The 26,076-nt window shown below is 45.2% G+C and overlaps 1 protein-coding gene across 4 annotated transcripts in view; it reads right to left on the bottom strand.

Annotated features, from left to right (window-relative positions):
* Positions 1–26,076, bottom strand: part of SLAIN1 (SLAIN motif family member 1) — an 84,005-nt gene that overhangs the window by 12,311 nt on the left and 45,618 nt on the right. For 2 of the 4 annotated variants that reach the window (XM_039519645.1, XM_039519637.1), the window contains exons 3-5: positions 14,214–14,363; positions 12,230–12,379; positions 10,411–10,752 (exon numbers count right to left, since the gene is read on the bottom strand). In XM_039519645.1, coding sequence (XP_039375579.1) covers positions 10,411–10,752; positions 12,230–12,379; positions 14,214–14,363 — 642 coding nt within the window. The remainder of the gene's footprint in view (positions 1–10,410; positions 10,753–12,229; positions 12,380–14,213; positions 14,364–26,076) is intronic. The other 2 variants (XM_039519651.1, XM_039519657.1) reach the window with 1 other exon arrangement.

Genomic DNA, 26,076 nt, shown 5'->3' with positions numbered 1-26,076 from the left:
TGACCTAGAAGAACTACCTCAAAGTGTGTGTTTTAATTGCATAGTTAAAATAGCTGATCACCTGTCTGGAAGCTGGCTACCCCAGTTTGCTATAGGTCAGTGGCTAACCAGACTGGCATTGGCAAGATAACTGTCAGTGCTATGGTGATGGATGTTTTCAAGGCAATTATTGCTCTGATTCATCCACGGGTGAAGATGGTTAACGGTCCCAAAATAATAGCAGGGCTTGAGCATATGGGCTTCCCAAACCATTCTAGGGCCATCGATGGCACACATGTGCCCATAGTCCATCCCCTACGCCCAAATGGTGCACATGAATATGTAAACTTGAAATGATACTACTTGCTCATTATGCGGGCCTTGGTCAACAACAGAGGGAGGTCCATGGACACCAACATGGAATGCATTGGCAGGATGCATGATGCCACAATACGCCAGAGATCTGGCATTTTCAAACAGGACCTTTATTCCCACCCATTAAAATGGATATCACCATGGATCATTCTGTGCCCAATAATATGGATATCAATATAGATCAGTCTATGCCCACTGTTATTCTGGGAGACCCAGCCTATCCTCTGCTGTACAGGCTTATTAAGTCCTACCCAGATGTGAGAGCACTTGGCAGAGGAAGGTTTAACTTACAGACAGAGGTTGCAGGATGGTGGTGGAATGTGCATTTAGCTGACTGAAAGCAAGATGGTGCTGCCTACAAAACCATTTGGATGCCAGTGGGTATTATGCTATTCATGTTACTGGGGCGTGCTATGCACTGCACAATATATGTGAGGGTACAATGCGGCATGGTTTGATACCCGACTGGTTCACAGGCACTGTACAGGCAGCCAGAAAGTGCACCTCTGGTAAGTGGGGCTGGGTCCACAACAATGGAAATAAGATATGCCTTGTGTGCCCAGAGCTTGGGTTTGGAGGGGGAAAATGAGGAAAGGGGAAACGTGAGGACAAAATCAGTGTGCTTTATCAATTTACTCGTGAAGCATCAATTTTATGTTCTACTGATCTGAGATATCTTTATTGTTTCCCAAGTACTCACATACTGAGGGACTGAACAGCAAAACAGTTTATTAAAAGTCAACAACACAGGCAGTTCAGCTGCCACAAACCAAAGAAAGTGAAAGAAGAAAGTGCAAACAAACACAAAGTGCAATAAATACAAAACAAATAAAAATAAAGCCAAGAAGTGCAACATTCCATGCAACTGAATTGCATATCGTCAGTGAACTTGTTTTGTCCTCTGTGGATACGCAAGGATGAAGTGCTCTGGGTACATCTGCCCATGTGTACTTCCATTCAAGGACTGCATTAACTGGCTCATTCCCCAGAATTGTCCAGTGGTTGTACCATATGATAGTGAGGAGGGAGGCCATTACAGCAGGCTGGACTGGGACCAGGGCAAGGTCTGAGCTGGTATGTTCTGCTGCCTGCAAGCCATCACATCCAGCACCCAGTCAAACAGTTTCCTCTGCTGCTGGTGGTCCTACTCACTTAACACGTAGTCATGTTCAATTAAATCCACTGCCATCTTTTGCTCCATCTCCAACATGGCCTGTGCTGCAGCCTGGTTCTGCTGGCCTCATTCCAGCATTTCCCTTTACACTTGCAAGAGCTGGTCCATCCTGCTGGAAAAATCCTGCTGCATCACCTTCAGCTGGTCATCCCTGGTCCATTTTCTTATCCCCCAGAGGTTCTGACCATCAGTGATCTCCTAGGCACATTCTTGGTGAGTTGCCAGACTGTGGGTTCTGACCTCCAGTCTTCCAGTACCCGCTCTTGAAGGATTTGCTTTTCTCCCTGCACTGAGGTCCTGTCTGATGAATTCTCTGCTTTTCCAGTTTCCTGGAGATGGCCTCATGGAAGTGTACGTTTCAGGTACAGCTCACCAAATTATGGCTTTTAATGACCTCATAGCACAAGTCCACCACAACCTTGTTGTCAGCCTCTGGCCAGATGGCAGTACAGCGAGGGGCTGATTTCCTGAATGCCATCCCTTGTTCAAGTGCTGTGAGAGTGCAGTAAAAAAAATCTGCCAGCACAGAGGTGGTATAAAATGTGAGTTTCAATGTCAAATGGGGTATACAAGCTAGTATCTGACTTCCAGTGCAGAAGAAGGGAGTAGATACATTGTACAATACCACCATCCTGGGATAACTGTTGGAAGGCACTGGAGAACTAGCAACACCCAAGTTGATTACCCTGAATCCACACTGCAAAGGCAGCAGTTGACCAGCCTGAGTGTAAGCAGCACTCAGACTATAGCCCCAAACAGGCCAGCTAGCCACTGACAGAGCGCTACCAAACTCAGATCAGAGGTATTTTGTGTGGATGGGAACCGTGTTAGGAACAACGCCCAAGTACGAGCCTGGGTTAACTCTGCAGGGAAGACATAACCTAAGTTTTTACACTCACTCAATCCATCAGTAATTATCTCAAATAGATTTACTAATATGGTGCAAAGATGAGTTGAAAATTAGTTCCTCTTATTTATCTGCCAAGCCCAGTGTTCAAATTTCCTCACTGCACTAGGTACAGTTATGACATTCTTAATATCTCAGTGTATGGTTTATGCGTCTGTGATGTCATCAACCAATACAAGAGAGAGACAGAAAGTACAAGGTTCTCAATTCAGATCCTAGTAGGTAGAAAGAATTCTTTCAATTCACCTTTAAGCAGCATTTGTTTGTCTTTTTTTATATCTACACTTGCATTCTGTTAATTTTTTTAAATACCTCATTTTATTTAGAAGTATCATTGAATTACAGGCTGAAAACTGTTAGTTAAAACAGAATAGTTGCACACACAAAAGAATCTTCCATTACCCCTTGTGATGGTTTTCAGGGTGCCTGTGACTGTGAGTCACACCGTTACACCCCTGCCTCCAGTGTGATAGAAATTTGCTTGTGCTTAACTGGGTATCAGCTTCCTGACATCTCCAGCCTGTCAGCCACCCAAACAATCTCCTCTGGGCTATGCCAGCCCTTACTTTGCCTTGCAGGTTAACAGCACGTGTACTCCAGGCCATGGGTGGCAAGTTTGTAGAAATTTTGGTGGTGCCCGGAACCCGCCCCCCAACTCCGCCCCCACCCAAACTCCGTCCCTACCTGCCTAAGGCTCTGGGAGGGGGCTTATGGGGGGAGGTCTGGGGTGCAGGTCTTGGGCTGGGGATTAGGGTGCAGGAGGGGTGCAGGCTTTGGGACGGACTTTGGGTGCAGGCTCTGGGCTGGGGGTGGGGGTGTAGGAAGGGGTGAGGGGTGCAGGCTCTGGGAGGGAGTTTGGGGCTGGGTGCAGGCTCCGGGCTGGGGCAGGGGGTGGGTGTGCAGGCGGGGGTGAGGGGTGCAGGCTCTGGGAGGAAGTTTGGGGGTGGGAAGGGGTGTGTGGGAAGGGGAAGGAGGTGCAGGTTCTGGGAGGGAGTTTGGGGATAGGAGGGAGTGCAGGGGTGAGGGCTGTGGGACTGAGGATGAGGGATTCATGCTGTGGGGGGGGGTCAGGGCTGGGGCAGAGGATTAGGGTGCAGGGGGATGAGGGCTCTGGCTGGGGATGAGGGGTTCATGATGCAGGGGGGCTCAGAGCTGGGGCAGAGGATTAGGGTGTGAGGGGGATGAGGTCTCTGGCTGGGGATGAGGGGTTTGGGGCGTTGGAGAGGCTCAGGGCAAGGGCAGCCTGCCCTGCCAGTAGGGGATGGAAGGCACTAGGACCCTGGGGCAGCAGACAGCAGTTCTGTGTTCTACTCCGGCAGCACGAGCAGGCAGGGGAGAGGCGCCGCGCTGCTCTCTGTCAGGCAGAGACACGGCGGCCGGGGAGGGGGGGCACACATGCAGGAGGAGGGGTGGCAGGTGGGGGCTGGGACCTGCTCCAGGCAGGGATGCGGCGGGGCAGGGGGGGAGGCCCGCGGGGGCCGGGACCCGATCCAGGCAGGGCCGGGGGAGAGACCCAGCTCCAAATATTGCTGGAGCAGGGCACCCGGCCCTGAATATTCCTGGTGCCCAAGCACCGCAAATGTATACAACCTGCCACCTATGCTACAGGCCCCAAGTTCCTTCAAAAGTATTCCCCTGTAGTGTCCAGACCCTTCTCCACTCACAGAAATAACAGCTTTGCTGTCCCCAAGGGAACAGTGCACACACCAGCTTGTATGATTCAGCTCAGGATCAGCTCCTTGTCAACCCCACAGCACCAAGTTTGATAATAAAGATCACGGTTTGAGAGATGAAAAGTAAGGATAACGGAAACAGCAAGTTACTAGAGCGTTCTAGAGACTAAACTTAACAGGTTAACCTGCAATCTGTATAAATACAGCTCACCCCAAATGCCCTTTGCAGTGTTTTCAAGAATGTAGCCACAGGGCCCGATTACTTCCTAGGTGCAGGATAACCGGGTGCTTTCCTTATTCCCTTATAGTCCAGTAAGCCTTTGAAGTGCACCTCCAGACAAGGCTCTTTTCCCCCAGTTGTTCTTCTCTTCCTGTTAAATCTCATAATCCTTCATCTGCATTTGGCTCAGACTGGAGATTGTGAAGGAGACAATACACAATTTGCATTTCAACAGACAGATGGATGAACACCTCTGGTCTGGCAAGAAACCTGCTGGTGACTAACACCTTGATTCAAACTATAAGAACAGTGTGTGTGTGTGTATGTGTGTGTACACATACACACACACACTTTTTACACAGTATCTGTACATGCGTTTCACAAAAATCCTTGCTTTCATTTAAGATCTTACATGGTACTCTGACGGATCAGAACGTACATAGTAGGATCAAAATATTCTTGTAACCGTCTCTACCAGTTGGCAGGTTCTTATGGACACATCCTTCCATGCCCTCTCCCCACGAACCACCATTCTTAAGAGCATTTTAGAGGCAACGGGGATACAGTTCCTTTTCTTCTCTTTCATGGAGTCTAGAACAATTTATAAAAAGTCTACTCTCTTTATACTGAACTGATGTCTGAAGGGAAACCACAAGTATGCAATATGCTGTTGAGTGTATGCAGCCAAAAGGAAAATATAGTTTTTAAAGGAACCTGGAATATGTGTGACATGCTTATGAAGGTGGCAACTAAGCAAGGGTTTAGAAGCATCTAAAAAAAAAAAAAAGCGAGGGGAAATACGTATTAAAAAATAACCAAAATACACTAGCTCAGGGATGGGCAAACTACGGCCTGCGGACCAGATCTGGCCCCTCAGGGCTTTGGATCCAGTCCGCGGGATTGCCCCCCGTGGAGCCGCGCCGCTCTCAGAAGCGGCCCTCGGGCAGGGGTGGGGCAGAGGGCTCCACATGCGTTGCCCTTGCCGTACCTGCAGGTACCTCCCCCGAAGCTCCCATTGGCCAGGGTTCCCCATTCCCAGCCAAGGGGAGCTGCAGGGTGGGCGGTGCCTGGAGGCGCAGCAAGGGCAGCGCATGCAGCACCCTCCGCCCCCTCTCCCCCAGGGTATGCGCTTCCGGGAGCGGGAGCGGGGAGCAGGGGGCGGCTTTAGGTAAGCGGCACCGGGCTAGAGCTTGAACCCCTCCTGCACCCCGGTCCCCAACTCGCTGACCTAAGCCCCCTGCCTGCGCCTCGCACCCCTCCTGCACCCCTACTTGTTGCCCTGAGCCTGCACCCCTCCTGCACCCCAACCCCCTGCCCTGAGCTCCCTGCTGCACTCTGCAACCCTGTGTACCCAACCCACTGCCCTGAGCCTCCTCCTGCACCCCGCACCCCTCCTACACTCCAACCTCCTTCCCTGAACCCAATCATACACCCCGCACCCTTCGTCTGCCCCAATCTCTTTCCCTTAGCCTCTTCCTGCACACCGCACCCCCTCCCGCACCCCACACTCCCTCCTGCACCCCAACCCCCTGCCCCAACCCTGCATACAATTTCCCCACCCAGCCATGGACCTCAGCCCAAAAAGTTTGCCCACCCCTGTGCTATCTGCTATTGGATGAAGGATGCACTTTATCACTATTTTCTCTTATCTTTCTAAAAAGCAACAATGAGTCCTGTGGCACCTTAAAGACTAACAGATGTATTGGAGCATAAGCTTTCGTGGGTGAATACCCACTTCGTCAGACACATGTAATGCAAATTTCCAGAGGCAGGTATAAATATGCAGGCAAGAACCAGTCTGGAGATCACGAGGTTAGTTCAATCAGAGAGGGTGAGGCAGTTGTGGTGTCAACACCAAGGGAGGAGAAACTGCTTTTGTAGTTGGCTAGCCATTCACAGTCTTTGTTTAATCCTGATCTGATGGTGTCAAATTTGCAAATGAACTGAAGCTCAGCAGTTTCTCTTTGAAGTCTGGTCCTGATATTTTTTTTTGCTGTAAGATGGCTACCTTTACATCTGCTATTGTGTGGCCAGGAAGGTTGAAGTGTTCTCCTACAGGTTTTGTATATTGCCATTCCTAATATCTGACTTGTGTCCATTTATCCTTTTACGTAGGGACTGTCCTGTCTGACGAAGTGGGTATTCACCAACGAAAGCTTATGCTCCAATACATCTGTTAGTCTTTAAGGTGCCACAGGACTCATTGCTGCTTCTTACAGATCCAGACAAACACGGCTCTGATACTCTTATCTTTTTATAACAAATTATTTCCTGGGTTGGAATATTTTTCAAAGGGAAAATTATTATATTCATAGAATCATAGGGTTGGAATGGACCTCAGGAGGTCATCTAGTCCAACCCCTGCTCAAACCAGGACCAATCCCCAGATTTTTACTCCAGTTCCCCAAAATGGCCTCCTCAAGGATTGAACTCACAACCCTAGGTTTAGCAGGCCAATGCTCAAACCACTGAGCTATCCCTCCCCCCAGAAGGGATAATAAAATAAAATAAAATAAAATAAAATAAAATAAAATAAAATCAAATCATCATCATCCAGGTATTATGGTGATGATCTTAAAAATTCTTCTAAAATAAATGAATGCATTTCAAATGTTTGATTGTAAGTTTATATAAACTTAGGTCTTGAAACTGGGCCAGAATCTCAGATCAATCTCCTGCACTTCCTGGGTTCTGCCTGCCTGGCGACACCATGGAAATAATTCTTTTTCGCAGTACTGAAATGCTGTCATTTCCAGAAGAAAACAAGATGTAATGAAGGGCATGAAAATTAAAACACTCCAAAAAGAATACACCAGCCCAACAACACACATGCACACACACCACAAACTAAAGAGAGAATGAGACCACCTTTGTGTCACAACAAAGTGATTTCTGCGTACTGGACAATGTGAAATGGACACCAGTTTATTCCTTTAAAAGCATGATGATTCAAGTGCTTATTACAGTACATAAGATCAACCAATTTAAATACATTCTTGTCATTAATGAGTAAGTTAGCAACTCTTGAAGTTGTTAATCATAAACTTATTCACAAACAGTTTTCATTGCTCGGTTTAAAAAGGCTTCATGAAATGCAGATTTAGAGCAGGTACACAGATTAAATGGCTGTTCACTTGCAAATCAAGAGGATTACACACAAATTCTGTTTACCACCTGCCTTACATGTGAAAAGCTTTGTTACATATAAGTCACACAGTAAGTATCTGCTTAGCAGCTGCTCCAACGGACTCGCTTTCTCCCCCTCCTAATACCCTGGAGGCCAACAACAGCGCTGGTGTGTGGCCACACTTGACGAGCAGCGCTGCATCATCAGCGCTGCACTCGTTATACCCCAAGCAGACCAGGTGTTCAGCCAGCGCTGCAGCCAGGGAGTTGCAGCGCTGGATGTGCCTTGCAGGTGTGGACAGTTACTAAGTTGCAGCGCTGTAAAGCCTCCACCAGCGCTGCAACTCTCCAGTGTAGCCAAGCCCTAAATGCCATCAGTCACCCCACAGTTCTCTTGCTGAATGCCAAATTTAATATAATGCTGTTGGTTGATTTACTGCCCTCCTTATGTAGCGGGCTAGGACTTCTAAGCCACAACAGCATGTACACGCCCAAACTGAAAGTGCCAAATTGCAGGTAATTCTCGAGAAATGCAGTCTTACAGCAGTTCCACGTTCTGCGGGCAGCACTGCAGTGTCTTTCTATTCAGCTCAGCTGCTAGTCATGTAAACCAGTAGCCAATCTACTGACTTCATGTGCAAGAGCACCAACTGATCTGCTTTGGGCAAGGGAAGGCAACTTCGCTGACCTGCCGCAACATGGCACACTGCTTATTTGGTTTTGGTAAATTATGTGCGGCACTGGATCTGCCACATTCCCAAGTGACACGTAGCTGGTTTACCAGCTCCAGCCTCACTTACATCACGCTCCCCCAATGTTCCTGGCATCCAGTAGCAGCACCAACATGCCACATACTGTGTTTGATACTGGTTTGACCCTGACAAAAACTTATTTGGCCCACTACTTGAATTTTTAAGACTTGGAGTTCTGGTAAGAGAATGAAATCATGGCCAGGATTTTGAGAAATGCTGACAGAAATCTGTGGCCATAATACTACTACTTAACTCTTATATATTGCTTTTCAGCTATGTATTTCAAATCAATTTACAAAGGGAGGCAAGTAACATTATCCCTTACCTCTTAACAGAAAACAACCAAAAAGGTAAGAGCCTCTCAGTCAGGGCCAGCTCCAGGGTTTTTGCCGCCTCAAGCGGCGGCAAAAAAAAAAAATCGTGATCAGCGGCAGCTCCACAGCGCCACTTTCTTCTTCGGCAGCAATTCAGCAGCAGGTCCTTCCCTCTGAAAGGGACCAAGGGACCCGCCGCCGAATTGCTGCCAAAGAGCCCGACTTGCCAACTCTTCCCCTTGGCCGCCCCAAGCACCTGCTTGCTGAGCTGCTGCCTGGAGCCCTGCTCTCAGTACAGATAGTTACTCAATTTATCTGGACTATAATTGCCTAAGAGTCATATTATGAAGGATATACCAGCTGAAACAGGAGTTAGAATTCCACACTACACAGGCTGCAACAGATCTGCAGCTCTATGAGACAGTAAAGCCTTCTACAGCTGATTGAAGCTGTATCTTATCTACAGAGTGACACCTGGTAGATCATGCAGCACATCAACACTCTTGGACAGGAAGGCCACCCAGGTGGTAGTGCTGGCATCTGCCAAGTGACTTGTCACTTATTAGCTGGAAGGCATAGAGGAGACTTTGCCATAGTGTCTCAAGAGTAAGTGGTTTATGAGACGTCCTTAACCTTGGCATGGAACATGAAACAGACATTGCCAAGGGATCTGGGGTGCATACATATTCAATATGCTTAGCACTACATCCCATGCACATTCATCATTGATTCCATACACTCTTCCTCTCCATTTCTGTCACCCTATTCTGTTAGCCTTTCAATGCTGACTCCAACTCCTGCAAGTCCTTAACTGTCAAAAATAATAAAATTGAAATTAACATGATGTGTTATTTTGCACAAACAAGCAAACACACCATTTAATAGTGTTGTAACCTCATCCTTCCCTTACACTCTACACACTTACCTGTTCTCCTTCCTGTGCCATGTCCAACTTAAGCATAAAGTGCTTTTGGCAGAGACCTGTCATGTACTATTTGTCAGTAAAGTAATGTGTGTACCTGTGGCACTCTAAATAACTAACTGTTTTGGACACAAGGTCTGTTTTCTTACACAAGGGAGGGAAATAATCTGGGATGTTACAAATAAGACCCTGACTGGAAACTGGACACTGATTATCTTGAAGCAGGGTGGAAGAGATGCAACAGCACCATGATAATGATGGAAAGAAAGGGGAGAAAGAACAACAAGGAGTTTCAAAACTTAATACTGCAGCAGCACCAGAAAAGTCTCTTTCAGAGATTCTGGAGGATATCAGCCTTAGGCATGGTACAAAAACAGTAATGGCTGCTGGCAGTCTGGGAGTAATGAGCACCACTTACCTACTTGTTTTATCAATGCTCCCCAGCATGCCTGAAACTCAGAGTGAAGGGCAGAGGGCTGAACAGAGGGGTCTTATGATAACACTATGCAATTCTGAATGACAGCAATAATAGTGTTCCTCATTTTAGACAGAGTCAGGCGGTAAGGAAAGTGAGTAATAGAACTAGAGGAAGAAATCAAATCAAGGGGGAACATAAAAATCTCTCCCAGCCTCTTCCCTTCTGCCTATACTTGCAGCATTTTAAAACTGTTTTAGACAACAACCATTTTTACAACCTGTTCAGGAACCAGACTCTACTTAAAGTTATTTAACAATAATCTACCTGAAATGATTCAAAGACACAATGCTTTTAAAAGATTTAAATTTCTGTCCACAAAGATCAAATATCATATCACAATAATTCACTGAGAGATTTCACTGCTGCAATTCGGACACATTTCACTGGTTTATTTAATCTGACCTTTAAAATAGTATTGACAATTTTGTAAAGTACAAAGGGACCAAAAAAAAAAACAACAACCCACTAATCAGAAAGGCATATAACCTACCTCCATTAATCCTATTTGGCTGCTGCTCTGGCGTTTGGGCTTGAGGAGAATAATACTGCTGCTGCTGATAATTATTTGGAGGGAAATACTGTGAAGTGGGGCTTCTCCTGCACTCCCGAATACTGGAAAAAGTTTGAGAGTGTGGAATTCCTCTTTGGAATGGTGAACAGCGAGTAAGTCGGGGCTGTGGAGGTGGCAGGTGATCAAACTCTTCTTCATCCTCAAGGCTATAGCGATCATATTCCTGATCGCTGCCCGTTCCTTTCTTTCCTGAATGTAGAGAGATACTTGAGCTGTGTCTTGATACAGATGCTGAAGTAGAAGCATAATCTTGTCTAAGACCTGTAAATTTTAAGAAAATGGTATTTGTTTTTTAACTAGACGATCAATACTTGTAACTGAACTATACTTAGGGCCAGAGCCCCAGCTAGTGTAAACTGGCACCACTTCATTCATGGCATGTGCACACCATCTCCTGTTTCCAAAGGATTAAACAAATAGCCATCAATATAAAAGTCATATTTGTCTGAAAATTTGTACCTACTGTTGTTACAACTAACACTTAAGATAATTATAATTGAATTAGAGGAAAAACATATTCTTCCTTGTTCCAGTATATTTACCTGTGGCCTGATTTTGGAGGTGTGATTGTGTTCTCCTATTTTCACCACTCTGATTGCTCCAGCCAGATTTAATTGAGTGTTATCGTCTGCGTTACATGTGTATTCTCAGTTAGCCATTCTTCACTATTACTCCCATCTGGCTTTCAACACCTCTTCCCTATATTATGGTCTCCTTTCTTCTCTCATCTCCCTTTCTCTCATCTACCCAGCTTGACTGATACAAAAAATGGGGTGGTGCAATGCTATGTTCATTATCTCTTAATGGATTTCCATGTAAAATTTATCATTATTCGTGACTAAAAAGATACATATTTTCCAAATTGCTAATAATTCAACCCGTAGCCTAAAACTACTATGCTGTTCTCTGCAGGGCCAGCTCAAGGCACCAGCGAAGGAAGCAGGTAGGTGCCTGGGGCTGCCAATAGGAAGAGGCGGCAGTCTGTCCGTTGTTGGGGCAGCACGTCCGGGTCTGCAGCAGCAATTCTGCAGCGGCAACCCAATCGCTCCGCTTCAGTCTTCGGCGGCAATTCGGCGGCAGGTCCTTCACTCCCTCTCTTCGTCTTCGGCAGCAGCTCAATCAGGTCTCTCTCTTTTTTTTTCCTTCACCGCTTGGGGCGGCAAAAGAGCTGGAGCCGGCCCTGGTTCTCTGGGGCTTGTGCATAAATCACCACAGTGCACGCAACCCAAAACTTCAGCTCTTGAATACCTCAAACATTAGGGTCAAGGGAGAATCTATTTCAGAAACTCACAAGGTAACCAAAAATCCATGAAGTGTATTTTCCCCCTTTCAACAGATTTTGTGCATGAGGGGGATGATTTAGTCCTCCCTCAATTCCCCCCCCCCATCATAATGCAGCGTAGTGCTGGGGTTTTTAACAGAAAGAGACTGTAAAACACCTACACTAAAGTTTCTTCCAATGAGACAGAGGTGACAGCCTCCACTCAACACATACAGATCAAGTTTGAAGTTCTAAAAGATTCATTTTCAGTTATCCAAGCACAACAACGAATTCAAACCATTTCCTCACAGGTGAAAAGCATTTCTCTTCCTGCCATTCATTCAGATAAGACATTTTTATTAAATTTACACTTGGCGGAGACCAAGCATGAAAAGTTTCAACTCAAATGGTAAGTTTGCTTGAGAAAGTTGTGTAACTGAAATTAAAAAAAAATAATTTAAGAAAAAAGCCACATACTTTCTTCCTGCAGTCGAGCCATGATCTGAACATCAGTGAGGTCCTGTAGTTTATATCCCATGGAGATGGAATCATCCTCCAGTTCGGAGGTGCTCAGTTCACTGTCTATTGATGACTGGGGGCTGAGAGGAGAACTTCTAGAAATGTAACCTATACAATAAAATAGATTATTTAGTCAGTAAATATGTACATTATCTATGTCACAAAGGGTCTGCATTCCAAATATTTTTGTACAGATTGAAACCTTATGGAAATTTACTATAAACAGCTTTCTACTAACATTTTGCTAGTTGATTTAGTGCTCTTGAAAGGTGAAGATACAATCCTGGAGTGCAAATCCCTGTTTGTTCCCAAATTAGGTATAGCAAAGACAACAAACAATTAATCCACCACAGTTTCATTGACTGGGCTAGCTTTCATCCCCAAACATTTCAAACATTTGAGCCCTTCTTATTTAAAGTGTAGTTCTACTCTGAAAAGTAACCGTGTAAATATATCACCAGCTTCAACAGATCAGCTTCTTGTAGGGATTCCAAGTCATATTCATGTACTTAAATTTTATTGTTTTTTAAAATTATTTATAATTACAGTAGCACCAAAAGACAACAACAACTGGGGACGCATAGTGCACTGTACAAATACATAGGACAACACTCCCTTCCACAAACACCACACAACGGGAAAGGAAGCTGGATTCTATTTCTTCTGGATTCTATGGTGTGGCTGGGGTATACTCAATGCTTCTACATGCAGTCTGGCTGGAATTTGTGAGGGGGGTCTCTTCATCTCTTTGTAGTCACAGCTTATAAGTCATAATGAATTTTGTGGGGGAAAGATAGTTTATTTGCCACTGTGTAACAACAATAGTCAACCATCACCACTATGTTCTCAGCCTCAAACTAGCTTCTCTTGTTCCAGATTCCCAAAATTAGAATTTTTAAACTTACACATTTCTTGACTAGTTTCCTCTGAGGAAACTATTACATGGACTATGAAGGTCAGAGGAGAAAAAAAAACCAACCCCTAAAGAGCTTATAGTAGCAGATCTAGACGGTAGTAGGGCCAGAGGGGAGCCTGCTGCAGCTGAAGCAGCAAAGGAGGTGCCTAAATCAATTCTCTCTGCTTGAACGGGTGCCTTAGCCACCCACGGGACATCTGTCTACAACTGCACAGCAACAGGATGGGCTACTGTCTGTCTTTGTGTAACCACAGGTTTCAGTTATCTTTCTCAGGCCCATTCATGGTTCTCCAGTGCCCAGTCATGAAGAGCAAGAGTAGGAGGTCAGTCTCTGAATGGAAACATGATGCATTCCAGTGTAAAGAACTACTGCTCCCCAGTCTCCTTGTGACGATGATCAACCCCCACGGCTTGGCGCTCTACACTAGCTGGACTCTGATTTGGGGGATCTTAGGGAAAAGGAGCCAGTGCAGATCAACATGCCCTTCTGGTGCTAATCCCCTTGGTCTACTGCTGTCACCGCCTACCAGTAGCATGTGAAACTTCTCATTCCAAAGGGATTATCTCCTCCACCCCCACTGCAATTTAGCAGAGGAAGAACTCCTGATCCCTGCACTGAAAAAAGAACAACACTATCCTTTTGCTACTTGCTCCTTTGGCCACTTGGAAATGCAATTATGTCCTTCCAAAGCTCCTCTTCCCCAGCCACCCACAATTATCCATGCCCCTTTCAAGGGGGCAACAAGCGGGGACAAATTTTTTGGTCAGGTAAATCTTGGCTAGTTATAGTGAAACTCTGCTTATGATGAGGAAAGCCACCTCATTGTGTAAAATAAAGGAACTTCACTACATGATCATTTTATAATTAAATTAAATGATAGGCCTAAAATTCTTTAAATCTCACCAGTAAGCTAATAGTTTATACATCCTAGGCAGGTACAAGGTATTGCAGTTAGAGTACAGTGAGATAAGATTGAGTAAAGCAATTTTGTAAGGTTCATAAATCACTAAAAAGTTAAGGATTACCTGGTCTTTCAGGTGTTAGTATTGCTTTATTGGAGGTTTTAGAGAAGCTGGGAGTATTAAAGCCATTGCTATATGGGGTGAGTCTTGCAACAGGACTATAGGGAAAGGCCAAGGAAACAGGTGTAGAGAAGAGGCTCCGCCATCGGCTAGCTGTTACAGATGTAGAAAAGAACAATTTTAGGTTATAAATAGAATATTGTTTTAGGGAGAGAAAATCGTCAAACCATAATCTGTTCACTCTATTTTGTTGGCTTAAGGCACAAGGAAAAAATTGTTTGAAGTTCAGTAGCAAAACAGAGAATTAGCAAAAAGCCTTCAACATCTAATAATGTAGGGTTTCTCAAACAGGAAAGCCTGTGTAGGGAAAGCCCTTGGTGGGCCAGGCTGTTTACCTGCCGCGTCCGCAGGTCTGGCTGATCGTGGCTCCCACTGGCCGCGGATCGCTGCTCCGGGCCAATGGGAGCTGCCAAGTACGTCCCTCGGCCCGTGGCGCTTTCTGCCACCCCCATTGGCCTGGGACGGCAAACCGCGGCCAGTGGGATCTGCAATTGGCCGAACCTGCCAACACAGCCGATAAACAAACTGGCCTGGCCTGCCAAGGTGCTTTCCCTGGCAGGCCAAGTGCCAGAGGTTGCCGACCCCTGAACTAAGCTATGGCTATGAGAGTTCAGATACAGAATAGTAAATCACAGTTACCTATCAAGTGTTAAAAACAACTGTAATCCCTTTCCAAGCTTTTAAGCTACTTGTCATACATTTTTCTTCTGTTTACTGTATTAAATTCCTGGTTACATAAGCATGACTTTTTTTTTTTTTAGGATCAAACAAATTACAAAACAGGCCACCTATTTTTCTATAGATTTCTTAACAAAGATTGCAAGGTACTGTATCTGGTCTGCTCAGCAACATCAGAGGGAGCCCACAATAGGCAAAGGCAACAAAGCTTATTCAGTACAGTTAAAAAAAAAAAGAAAGAAAAAGAAAAAAACGTATTCAGGAAAATTGAATTAAATTGGCTTGGGGCAGGGTTGTTTTTTGTTTGGTTGGGTTTTGTGAGTTTTTTGTGGTTGTTTTGTTTTAAAGGTATGTCCTTTAACAGTAAAATACAAACTATCTATATGACCTTAAGTAAGTAAATCCTGCAAGCACTTATGTTACATTACAGAAACAAAATATTTTTAAAAGGAAAGTTATGTAAATTGCAACGAAGAATCAAACATTCAGAAGTGAGAAAAGCAGAAGGGTGGCACAAGGTGAAAAAATGAAAAATACTGACTTTTTTGTACTCTTGACTTAAAAAAAAAATACTAGAGTTTGCTTTGTTTTGAGAAACATTATAGCGTTTGACAAAAACAAATCAGGGAGCTAGGTCCTGCTCCAGCAAAGTACTTAACCATGTGGCTAACTCTGAGGTCATCAAGACTGCTTCATGTTTAAAACTAAGTGCTTTGCTAGGTTGAGACTTCATGCACTAGTCTTCACCTTTGGAGACCAGCTTCCAACACTGCCTTAAGTTGCAAGTAAAAAGTGTATGTTCTAAAGCTTTGCAAGCATCATATAACATAACTATCATAGATGTTAGTTGACATCACAAATATGCTGTAGAGTAGTGGTTCCCAAACTTGTTCCACAGCTTGTGCAGGGAAAGCCCAGTTCGTTTACCTGCTGTATCCACAGGTTCGGCTGATCACAGCTGCCAGTGGCCGCGGTTCGCTGCTCCCAATGGCCGCGGGCCGCTGCTCTAGGCCAATGGGAGCTGCTGGAAGTGGCGGCCAGTACGTCCCTGGGCCCATGCCGCTTCCAGCAGCTCCCATTGGCCTGGAGCAGTGAACCGCGGCCACTGGGAGCCGTGATCGGCCAAACCTGTGGACGCGGCAGGTAAACAAACTGGCCCAGCCCGCCAGGGGCTTTCCCTGCACAAGCAGCAGAACAAGTTTGGGAACCACTGCTGTAGAGTTTGGGATGATCGCCGTAACCGAATTGGACCTGCAGGTCCAGGATTTTAAATTAACTAATTTATTAACTCACGTTTATTACACTAGTGCCTAAGGGCCAACTAAGAATGGGGCCCTACTGTGCTAGGCACTGTACAGACAAAGACTAGCAGAGATGGTCCCTGCCCTAAAGAGCTATCAATCTATTCTAAATAAACAGGAGAGGCACAGAATGAGGGAAGTGGTCTAACACGCAAACAGATTAAATAAAATGATGGCAGCAAACAGCATATTAGTGCTACAATTTTTTGTTTGTTTGTTTACTTAGGAGGGGAGAGGCTAGTTGGAAATTGAAGGGAGGGCTCAGTGGAACTGAGAAGAGTCTCAGAATGGCCAGAGGTCCCTGCCTTGGCCATTTCTGCTCCTGCCAGCTGGTGTCTCTGGCTGGCTCCTCTCTGCAGTTTTCTCCTATGGCTGCATGGCAGGGATAGGGGAGGCACTACCATGATCATATGCCTTAAGTTTTCACAGGCCTCTGCCTATTGTGACTCTACCAGACCCACTGAGAAAAGGGGCCTTTTGACACTCAGAAGGTCTGAGATATAGCTATGCTCTACACTGTGTAATGTCTTTTACACACTATTCAGCCCATCCACTCGTTATCCTTGATAGTTCCATGAAGCAGGAAACTGTTTTGCAGGGCAGACAAGCAGTATGATGAAACACCACATCCCCCTTCTCAGCATAACCATTGTGGGTGGCTCATGGGGTGGGAAGAAAGTGCACCAAGTTGAGGGAATTTCAGTCCCCCTGCTCAATTCTACAGGTGCAAGTGGCTTGGCAGCTGTCCAAAATTATTCCCCTCCCTCTTCCTCCCCACCCCCAGTTTCCCATCTCCCATCAAAGGGTATTCTTGGGCAGTATAGGGAATTTTGGGCCTTTTGCACCACCCACTGGGGCCATTACTGAACCGCTCCCTCCAGGGTTGCTATTGCACAGAACAGAGACAGCATTGCTAGAGAGAAAAAAGAAACAGCTCATTATTACCAGGAAGAGGAACAAAGCAGTCTGGCATGGAGGTGAAGGATTTGCAATGCCCAAGGGTCTCCTTCAGTGAACGAAAGCTAGACTGGAGAATGATCAGGGCATAATAGTACAAAGTAAAATCCTGCCGCCCCCGCCCCCTTCCCTTCCTTAGGAATTATTGCTACTCTCTCCATTTTGCAAGATTATACACTTCCGCCCCTCAAAAAGAAAAAAAAAATAAAGCTCTGAAATCATAGGTGCACTGGCAGTGTCACACACAGACCACTGAAAAATGCCTAGCAACATCATTCCTAGCTCTAGATGGGCCAGTGCTATCAGTCCTTAGCATTAGTTACTGAAACCCACCAATTTCACTCAAAAGGAGTTAAAATATGCAGTACATCTTTAAAAAAAGGCACAAGGCAGCTGTACCTGTAATTTTTTAACTCTAACATTTAGTACCTCTAGTTAAAAGTCATCATTCAATAGCAAAGGGCTATATTAACAGTTCTTGTGATTCTATTCTCTTGCCTAACAAAAGATACTGTTTGGTAAGAGTTTGATCATTTGCCAGGCCAATTTGCTGCCTGCATGTTCTCATTCACAGATGCGGTCAACAATACAGCACAAATAAATAGCATTCATTACTTTGTACAATAACTACTGTGAACAGGCCCACCAAGGACAAAGCTACAGTTATTGCAGCTCTGAGGGTAGAACTCACAATTAAGAACACAATTAGTATTTATGGCAAACAAGATGATTCCACATTATTCTTTCAGTATGTGATCTCAGGAAAAGCTGGGAGGGGGAACAAATATATTTTAGATGGAAAAGGGTCAAAAACTAATGTTGCTTGTTTTGGAAGGTTTAATCACCATATGCTAAAAATCATTTTATAGCCTTTAAACTTCACTAGGGTTATGATTATTTAGTAAGCACCACTGTTTAGAATCAAATTTTCAAAAAGTTTCCATTACAGTTGAATTGTAAAACAAAATAAATATTTCCACAGTACTCACAAAGACAACAGACCAAGGTTCAGAGAACTCACATACCAAGCTGAAGTCATAAACAGATGAGTTGGAGGAAGGGGGTATGTATGTGTGAGAAAATGTGAAATGAATGTAAAAATTTATAAACTCACCAAAAACCTGGAATAGGTAATGATTTTACCCTAGACTGATTCTGAGGCTGCACTGATTAACATAATAAAAAGCTACTACAGCATGCAAGGATTTGCACTTCATTAACTGTTTCCAATAAGCAGTCTTCCACCCCAGAATGAGATAAAATGTTATATAAGTAGTGAAGAATGCTTAGGCCTGATCCTGCATTGATGCAATGTTGCCAACTCATTATTTTATCATGAGTCTCACACTATATTTGGTATTTTTCTTAAAGCCCCAGCTCTCAGAGTAAATTATGTGAGAAGTGCAGCTTCCATTTTAAAAAATGAAAGCAAGTTTCCAGCCCTCATGGCTATGGAGAAAAACTTGAAAAAATGACCTGAGTATACTCTAAAGGTTGAGAAGATGTGCTGACAGATTAAGCTGTTCGCAAGGCACACAGAAATTAAAGGAGTTAAAGTACTGTAACTAGATAACAACCTCAGATGGCCTCAAACAACAAAGTTCAAATCAAATTGGAATTTACAAATTCTTTGGATTTGAGGTTTTGGTCTTGGGCTATATTTAGTAAATGGACAGCTCATAGTATTCTATGCCTATACCAGGCATCGACAACCTTTGGCACACGGCACATCAGGGAAATCCACTGGCGAGTCAGGGTGGTTTGTTTACCTGCAGCATCGGCCGATCGCAGCTCCCACTGGCTACGGTTCGCCATTCCAGGCCAATGGGGGCTGTAGGAAGGGGCGGATAGCACATCCCCTCGGCCCGCGCCACTTCCCACAGCCCCCATTGGCCTGGAACAGTGAACTGCTGCCCACGTCTTGTTTACAATGTCATTTGAGCCAACAATTGAAGGTACATTTACAGTATTGGCAGCCCCAAGAATTCAAACGTCATGAGTCAAGCCCCGCAAAATCATAAGTTTACCTTAAATCATGAGATTAAATATATATAAACAAATATTTGCCTTCTATGACAGCTATGTCTGTGTCTCCAATTTGATTCTGTGAAAACCATGTTGTATTTCAGGCTCCATTTTGGATATAGCCTTGATTCTGTCCTTCACTGTACACTGTGTAACCATCCTCTTGGATTGCATCATGTCTCTTCTGTTGGGGGGTGGAGGAGGCTGGTGCCTAGCTGTCACTGACCCTGAATGAGAGAGTTATCCAAGAGCTATCACCAATTCACTAGCCTTGCTCTGGTGGGACAATGGGGGCAGAGCCATTGACTATTAACAACCCTCTATGCCAGCAGCCCACAGTGGAGGGGGCTGGGAATGGAAAAAACCCAGCAGAAGGACCGAAAGAGAAAAGGTGTCTCAGACTAGTTTTAAAAAGAGACAGGCTCTCTAGCAAGAGAAGCAGAACAGACAGGAGTGTCATCAGAAAATTCCAATTAATCAAACCCAAAAAGTTTTGTGGAAATATACCAAGTTCTATGACCTTATGACAAACCACATGCAGGATTCCATCAGAACCGTCTGGTTTCGGTCAGAGTGTCTGGTGGGCTGCTAGGGACTCCAGGCTTCCAAGGTCTGTGGCTCTGAGCAGCCCAGCCATCTTAACTGCCCCAGGGCCAGAGTCCTCAGCGCTTCCAGACTCCCGGGCCAGGTACTTTCCTGGCCTGCTTGACTCCCACAGCCTGGTGAGCGAGCTGCCACGAGAGTCACGCAGCCCAGGAAATTCTGAATTTCAGTCAGCTCTAGGCAAGAGGGACTGGTCCCTGCTGAAAGACACTAACCAAATCCCCCAAGACTTCAAGGAGTGGTTAGAAGTCCAGAGGAAGGGTGCTGTATTCAGCTGATTGTTTTTTCATAGATCTATAAATATGTTGTGCTGTCTGACTAAAGTGTATAAATGTTTAAGAAGTTCCTCTGCAAAGCATGTGTGTTCCTTACGGTATCTCTGCCACTTTATCTCCAAAGAGCTAAACTACACACCAGCGGTCACTGAGGGTGGAACCCTGGGAAAACATGCATAAACTATTGGGGTGGGGGTGGGGAAAGGAGCTTGGGAGGGCTGAGCACTAGTTCCAAGCTCAAGGCAACTGGGCTTTGTTGTTTTGGAACCAAAAGGGGTATCAAGACATGGGGTCTGCACCTGGGAAGCACACCTGAGAGATGTAGGGCTAGGAACAGTAATCATTATTTGTATTGCCAGAGTGCCTAGGAGTAAGACCCAAGGAGTGTGAAATCACATGGAATCCAAAGGTTGGGTCCAATACAGCAATCCAGTCACTGTCCACAAGGGGGACAGCCAGGACTGTAACACCTAAGTTTTTTGTTTATTTATTTGTTGTTTTCTTCTTTTTTATTTTTTGCTGTACACTCAAGCCATGTTTTCAAGCTTTTCTCTGCAACCATGAGTGCTAGAAACTTTTTTTAAATGGAAGTTTAGATTCTCACTAATTAAATGCCTCCATGAGCTGGGGCTTTAAAGAAAAAAAAAACAAAAAAAACTCAATTTCATGATAAAAAATTACCAGAGTTGCTGGTTGCAGACACCAAATTGTATCTGCAAAATTGGAAGTTGGGCAGAGGCACTTACATATACTAAATATGTACTCAGGCTCAATATGTTTACATAGTCGGTATCTTGACATTCTAGATAGTGCAGTGGTGTTTCCAGATTAATAATCTCAACTATCATCAGATGTGGTAGCCTCTATGCTTTGTTTTAGAAGTTTATTCAGTACTTTCGTAACCATAGCAACAATTTCTTCAGCCATCTAGTTAGCGGTAGGAACTTTGCCATCAGCAGCAAGCCACATTTCAACTGCTTCATGCACATTTGCAGTCACTTTGAATCTATCATTGTCTCCAACTCTCTCTCCACCCCACACAACCCTCTTGCGGCTTCCTCGCTGTTCCTGTCTTTTCATGTTTTTATTCAGAAGATGCAAAGTGCCTTTTTTTTCCCCCTGAGTGCAAGGCTAACACACCTAAAATAACCCCAGCATAAATCTCAGCTGCTCTATCTGATAGTCTGATGTGGGTCTTCCTCCATCTCTCTTGGTGAAGATGTTCTGCTCTGTATTAAATAGCTGAATATTAATTGGGCCAGCAGAGACTGAGTGGTTAGGGCACTCACTTAAAGTGGGAACTGCCTGTTCAAATCCCTTCTCCTCATCAAGCAGCGGAGGAGTGAACTGGGGTCTTCCACATCCCAGGTGAGTGTCCTAACCAACTGGGCTAAAGGTTATAAAGGAGGTGGCCTCCTTCACCCATTTTGTGTGGAGTTAGATGGCCTCTGAGCACACCTACTGAATCAGGCTCTGCCAGTAAGCTAGGCAGAGAAATGTGTATCTTTATCCAATTTAAGGATCACACAAGGCCTTACATGTGAGACAGGCATCCGGGTGCCTGCCTGAGGCAGCAGTGCCTTCCCCGTGGCAGAAATTTAGGTGCCTCAGGAACTTTTAAAGCAAAAATTGAGGTGCCAAGTGAGTTTAGGCAACAGCCAAGCAGTGAGTTTTGTGGATCTCGGTGCCACCTAAATATGTGGCCATGTCTATATTACAAGCTTCAGTCAATGCAAGTTACATCAGCATAAAGCCACCACAGTCAGTATATCGCCCGTGCAGGTACATACTTGCCTCTTTGCACCAGCATTGCACCTGCTTGCAGGAGTACTGGTATCAATGCCAGTGCGGTGCACCATGGGTAGATATCCCAGTGTGCAACTCGCCATAATCCAGCACATGGTCTTGGGAAATACAGGCAATGCATAGTGGGGTTGAAACAAATGTGCAGGGGTGACTGGGAGGGAGAAGTCAAATTTGCATCATGCAACCATCTCATAATGCCATCCCTATCCCATAATTTTCACTCTTTGTAAAATCCCACAAATCCACACAGCACTTGTCGCTGTCCACCATACTGGACAGAAGCATGGATCCCACAAAGCTCTGCATCTTTTCATGAGTGTTGCAAACAAAGGACACAAGATCCTTCAGCATTTGCAGAGCCACAAGAACCACCACAGCAGAGAGGAATAGGAGAGATCACTGTGGGATATAGCAAAAAACACTTCTAGGTTGTTGGTGGTATTAATGGAGCAGCTGCAGACAGTGGCGTGTCACTTCTGGGCCTGAAAAATGAGCACTGACTGGTGGGATTACATAGTAAAGAAGGTTTGAGATGACAAGCAGCAGCTGCAGAACTTTTGGATGGGAAAGGCCACATTCCTGGATCTATGGGCCAAGTTTACCCCAGACCTCCAGCGCAGGGACACCAGAATGAGAGCCGTATTGACCACTGAGAAGCGAGTGACAATCACACTCTGGAAGCTTGCAACACCAAATTGCTACTAGTTAGAGGTGAGGGCCATTGTCATGCAAATGTCCAGAATGTCCTGCTATGCAGGACATTGGCTCTCAGCCAAGTGCAGGATATAGTCGATGGATTAGCAGCAATGGGGTTCCAGAAATGCAATGAGGCCATTAAGAACAGTCATACGGGGTAAGACCAAAGGTCCATCTAGCCCAGTATTCAGTCTTCTGACACTGACCAATGCCAGGTGCCCCGGAGGGAATGAACAGAACTGGTAATCATCAAGTGATCCATTCTCTGTCACCCACTCCCAGCTCCTAGCAAGCAGAGGCTAGTGACACCATCCCTGCCCATCCTGGCTAACAGCCATTGATGGACCTATCCTCCATGAATTTTTCTAGTTCTTTTTTGAACCTGCTATAGGCCTTCACAACATCCTCTGGCAAGGAGTTCCACAGGTTGACTATACATTGGGTCAAAAAATACTTCCTTTTGTTTGTTTTGAACCTGCTGCCTGTTAATTTCATTTGGTGACCTCTCGTTCTTGTATTATGAGAAGTAAATAACACTTCCTTACTTTCTCCACACCAGTCATGATTTTATAGACCTCTATCATATCCCCCCTTAGTCGTCTCTTTTCCAAGCTGAAAAGTCCCAGTCTTATTAATCTCTCCTCATATGGCAGCTGTTCCACACCCCTAATCATTTTTGTTGCCCTTTTCTGAACCTTTTCCAATTCCAATATATCTTTTTTAAGAAGGGGCAACCATATCTGCATGCAGTATTCAAGATGTGGCTGTACCATGGATTTATATAGAGGCAATAGGATATTTTCTGTCTTATCTATCCCTTTCTTAATGATTCACAACTCTCTTTTTGCTTTTTTGACTGCCGTTGCACATTGAGTGGATGTTTTCAGAGAACTATCCACAGTGACTCCAAGATCTCTTTCTTGAGTGGTAGCAGCTAACTTAGATCCCATCATTTTATATGTATAGTTGGGATTATATGTTTTCTAATATGCATTACTTTGCATTTATCAACATTGAATTTCATCTGCCATTTTGTTGCCCAGTCACCCAGTTTTGAGAGATCCTTTTGTAGCTCTTCACAGTCTGCCTGGGACTTAACAGCAGATTACCATCCTTAGGGCTTGGCTACACTTGCGAGTTACAGCACAATTAAGGAGCTCCAGGCACACTAGCTCACTCCCCGTCCACACTGGCAAGGCACATAGAGCACTCTGACTCCGCAGCTACAGTGCTGCTGGTACTCCACCTCAGTGAGAGGAATAACATTTGCTGTGCCTTGGCTACAACGCATGGGCATCAGTATGAACAAGGTGTTGGGTTACTGCGCTCTGATCGGCCTCCAGAAACATCCCATAATCTCCTTAAGTTAAGTGGCCACTCTTGTCATTGTTTTGAACTCCTGTAGGAATGCGGAAATGCCCTTTCAAAGCTCCATTTCTGACAGCTGGCATGCAAGCTCTTAGTGTGGAATACTGTGAGTGAGAGACGTGGGGGGGGGGGAGAAAGGAGGGGGTCTGCTGCTGTCTGAATTTACAAGATAGCATGCTCACATGCTCTCAGCTCCCCAAAACCCCACTCTCTCTCCCCCCACATAAAAACAAATAACTCCCCACCCCCATTCGAAAAGCACATTGCAGTCACTTGCATGCTGGGATAGTTGCCCAAAATGCACTGGTCCCAATGCTGCAGCAAGTGCAGCAAATGTGGCCACGCCAGTGCGCAGTGTGGACAGACTGCAGCGCTTTCTCTACTGCACTCTCCAAAGGTGGGTTTAACTCACAGCGCTCTACATCTGCAAGTGTAGCCATGCCCTTAGTCTGATACCAACCCACCTGACTACTTTTCTGTGGTTATGCAAACATCAATTGATTACCCGGGATGCTTCACTGACAAAAAGTTTTAGCTGCTCAGGAAAGGTGCATGATGCTCATATCCTTAAGAGCACAGGACTGTTCAGAAAGCTGCAACCAGGGACATTCTTTCCCAAGCAGTGGATTTCTTTCAGAGATGTTACAATGCCAATAATGATCCTAGTAGATCTAGCCTACTCCTTGCTACCCTGGCTCATGAAGCTGTACACTAGTCACATCAACAGCACCAAGGAAAGATTCAGCTACCAGCTCAGCAGGTGCAGAACAACAGCTGAACATGTATTTGGTAGATTGGACACTGGCGGTGTTTACTCACGAGATTGAATCTCTCAGAAAAATATCCCAAGTGGTTATAGCTGCTTGTTGTGTCCTACATAATAGCTGTGAGGCAAAGGGGTAAAAGTTGCCATTGGGGTAGAGGACAGAGGTGGAGCGGCTGTTGTCCGAGTTTGAAAAACCAGACACTAAAGGCTGTTAGAAGAGCTCAATGTGGACCTATGGGAAGTCTTGAAAGAGCACTTTAACAGTCAGCCACAGTAATACAGTGTGGTAGACTCTGCTCCACCTGTCCCTTAAGGAATTGTGTGGTACCTTTACAATTATAACACTGTTTGTTACTCTACCTATTAATTTTGCAGTATTTCCTGTACCTTTAGAATTATTAGTCTGTGTTTGTCACTAATCCCATGAGTTCTGTTGCCCTGTACAATAACAAGTAGTGGGTTATTTCAGTCACTCTAGGCATTCTGTATCATATGTTGTGAAATAAAGATAAATTATATTCCCAAAACTAGATTTTTTTATTGTGTACCAAAACCAGTGCATAGAAACTATATCTGATTAAAAAAACAAATACAATTAAAACTTCAGAAATAAATTAAAGGAACAGAACTAAACAAGGCAAAAGAATATTCATGTCCACTTCAATCCATTTTGGCTACACATACCTATCTTCACTCTCAGTGGCCAGGTTATGTGAAACTGATTGTCCTTTCTGTCCACTGCTGTGAGTAGTAGAGGTAGAGATGTGGTCCCTGATGCCACATCAAAAGATTGGGGATGGGGTGGCATGTAAGGAGGTGCTAAAATGGAGTTCTCCATTGAGTGCAAAGGGAATTGAGCCTGTGCTTGTTGAACCCAGAGATGCACAAGAGTCTACAGCATCTGTTTGCTGCTGAAGAAGCCACATTACATCCTGGAGCATCTCCAGGGCTGGTGTAACCACTAGGCAAACTAGGCGACCACCTAGGGCGCCAAGATTTGGGGGCGCCAAAAAGCAGTGCCCAAAGAGCAGCAACCAGCTGAGCGCAGGATTCTGCGGACGATATCATCTCTCCAACTGGGGAGGACGGGAAGTGCAGCCCTGTATTCCCTGCTAGAGGTCGCGGTGGTTCGGTCCACTCCAGGCAGGGGCCACATGACATGTCGGAGTCGGTCACATGGAGGCTCACATCCCCCAGCGCCCAGCAGCAACCGCCTTTGGGCCAGGGCCGCATGGGGGTCCCCACCTCGGGGTGCCAGCGTGCAGCTGGCCAGAGAGGGGCCGCTGCGGATCAGCCCAGGGCCTGGCCAGGCGCTGCCTTCCACATGGTGT

The sequence above is a fragment of the Mauremys reevesii genome, linkage group 1, assembly GCF_016161935.1.
Source record: "Mauremys reevesii isolate NIE-2019 linkage group 1, ASM1616193v1, whole genome shotgun sequence".
Classification (NCBI taxonomy): Eukaryota; Metazoa; Chordata; order Testudines; family Geoemydidae; genus Mauremys; species Mauremys reevesii.
Note: the sequence above shows the minus strand (reverse complement) of the source record. Positions and strands in the feature narration are given on the sequence as shown.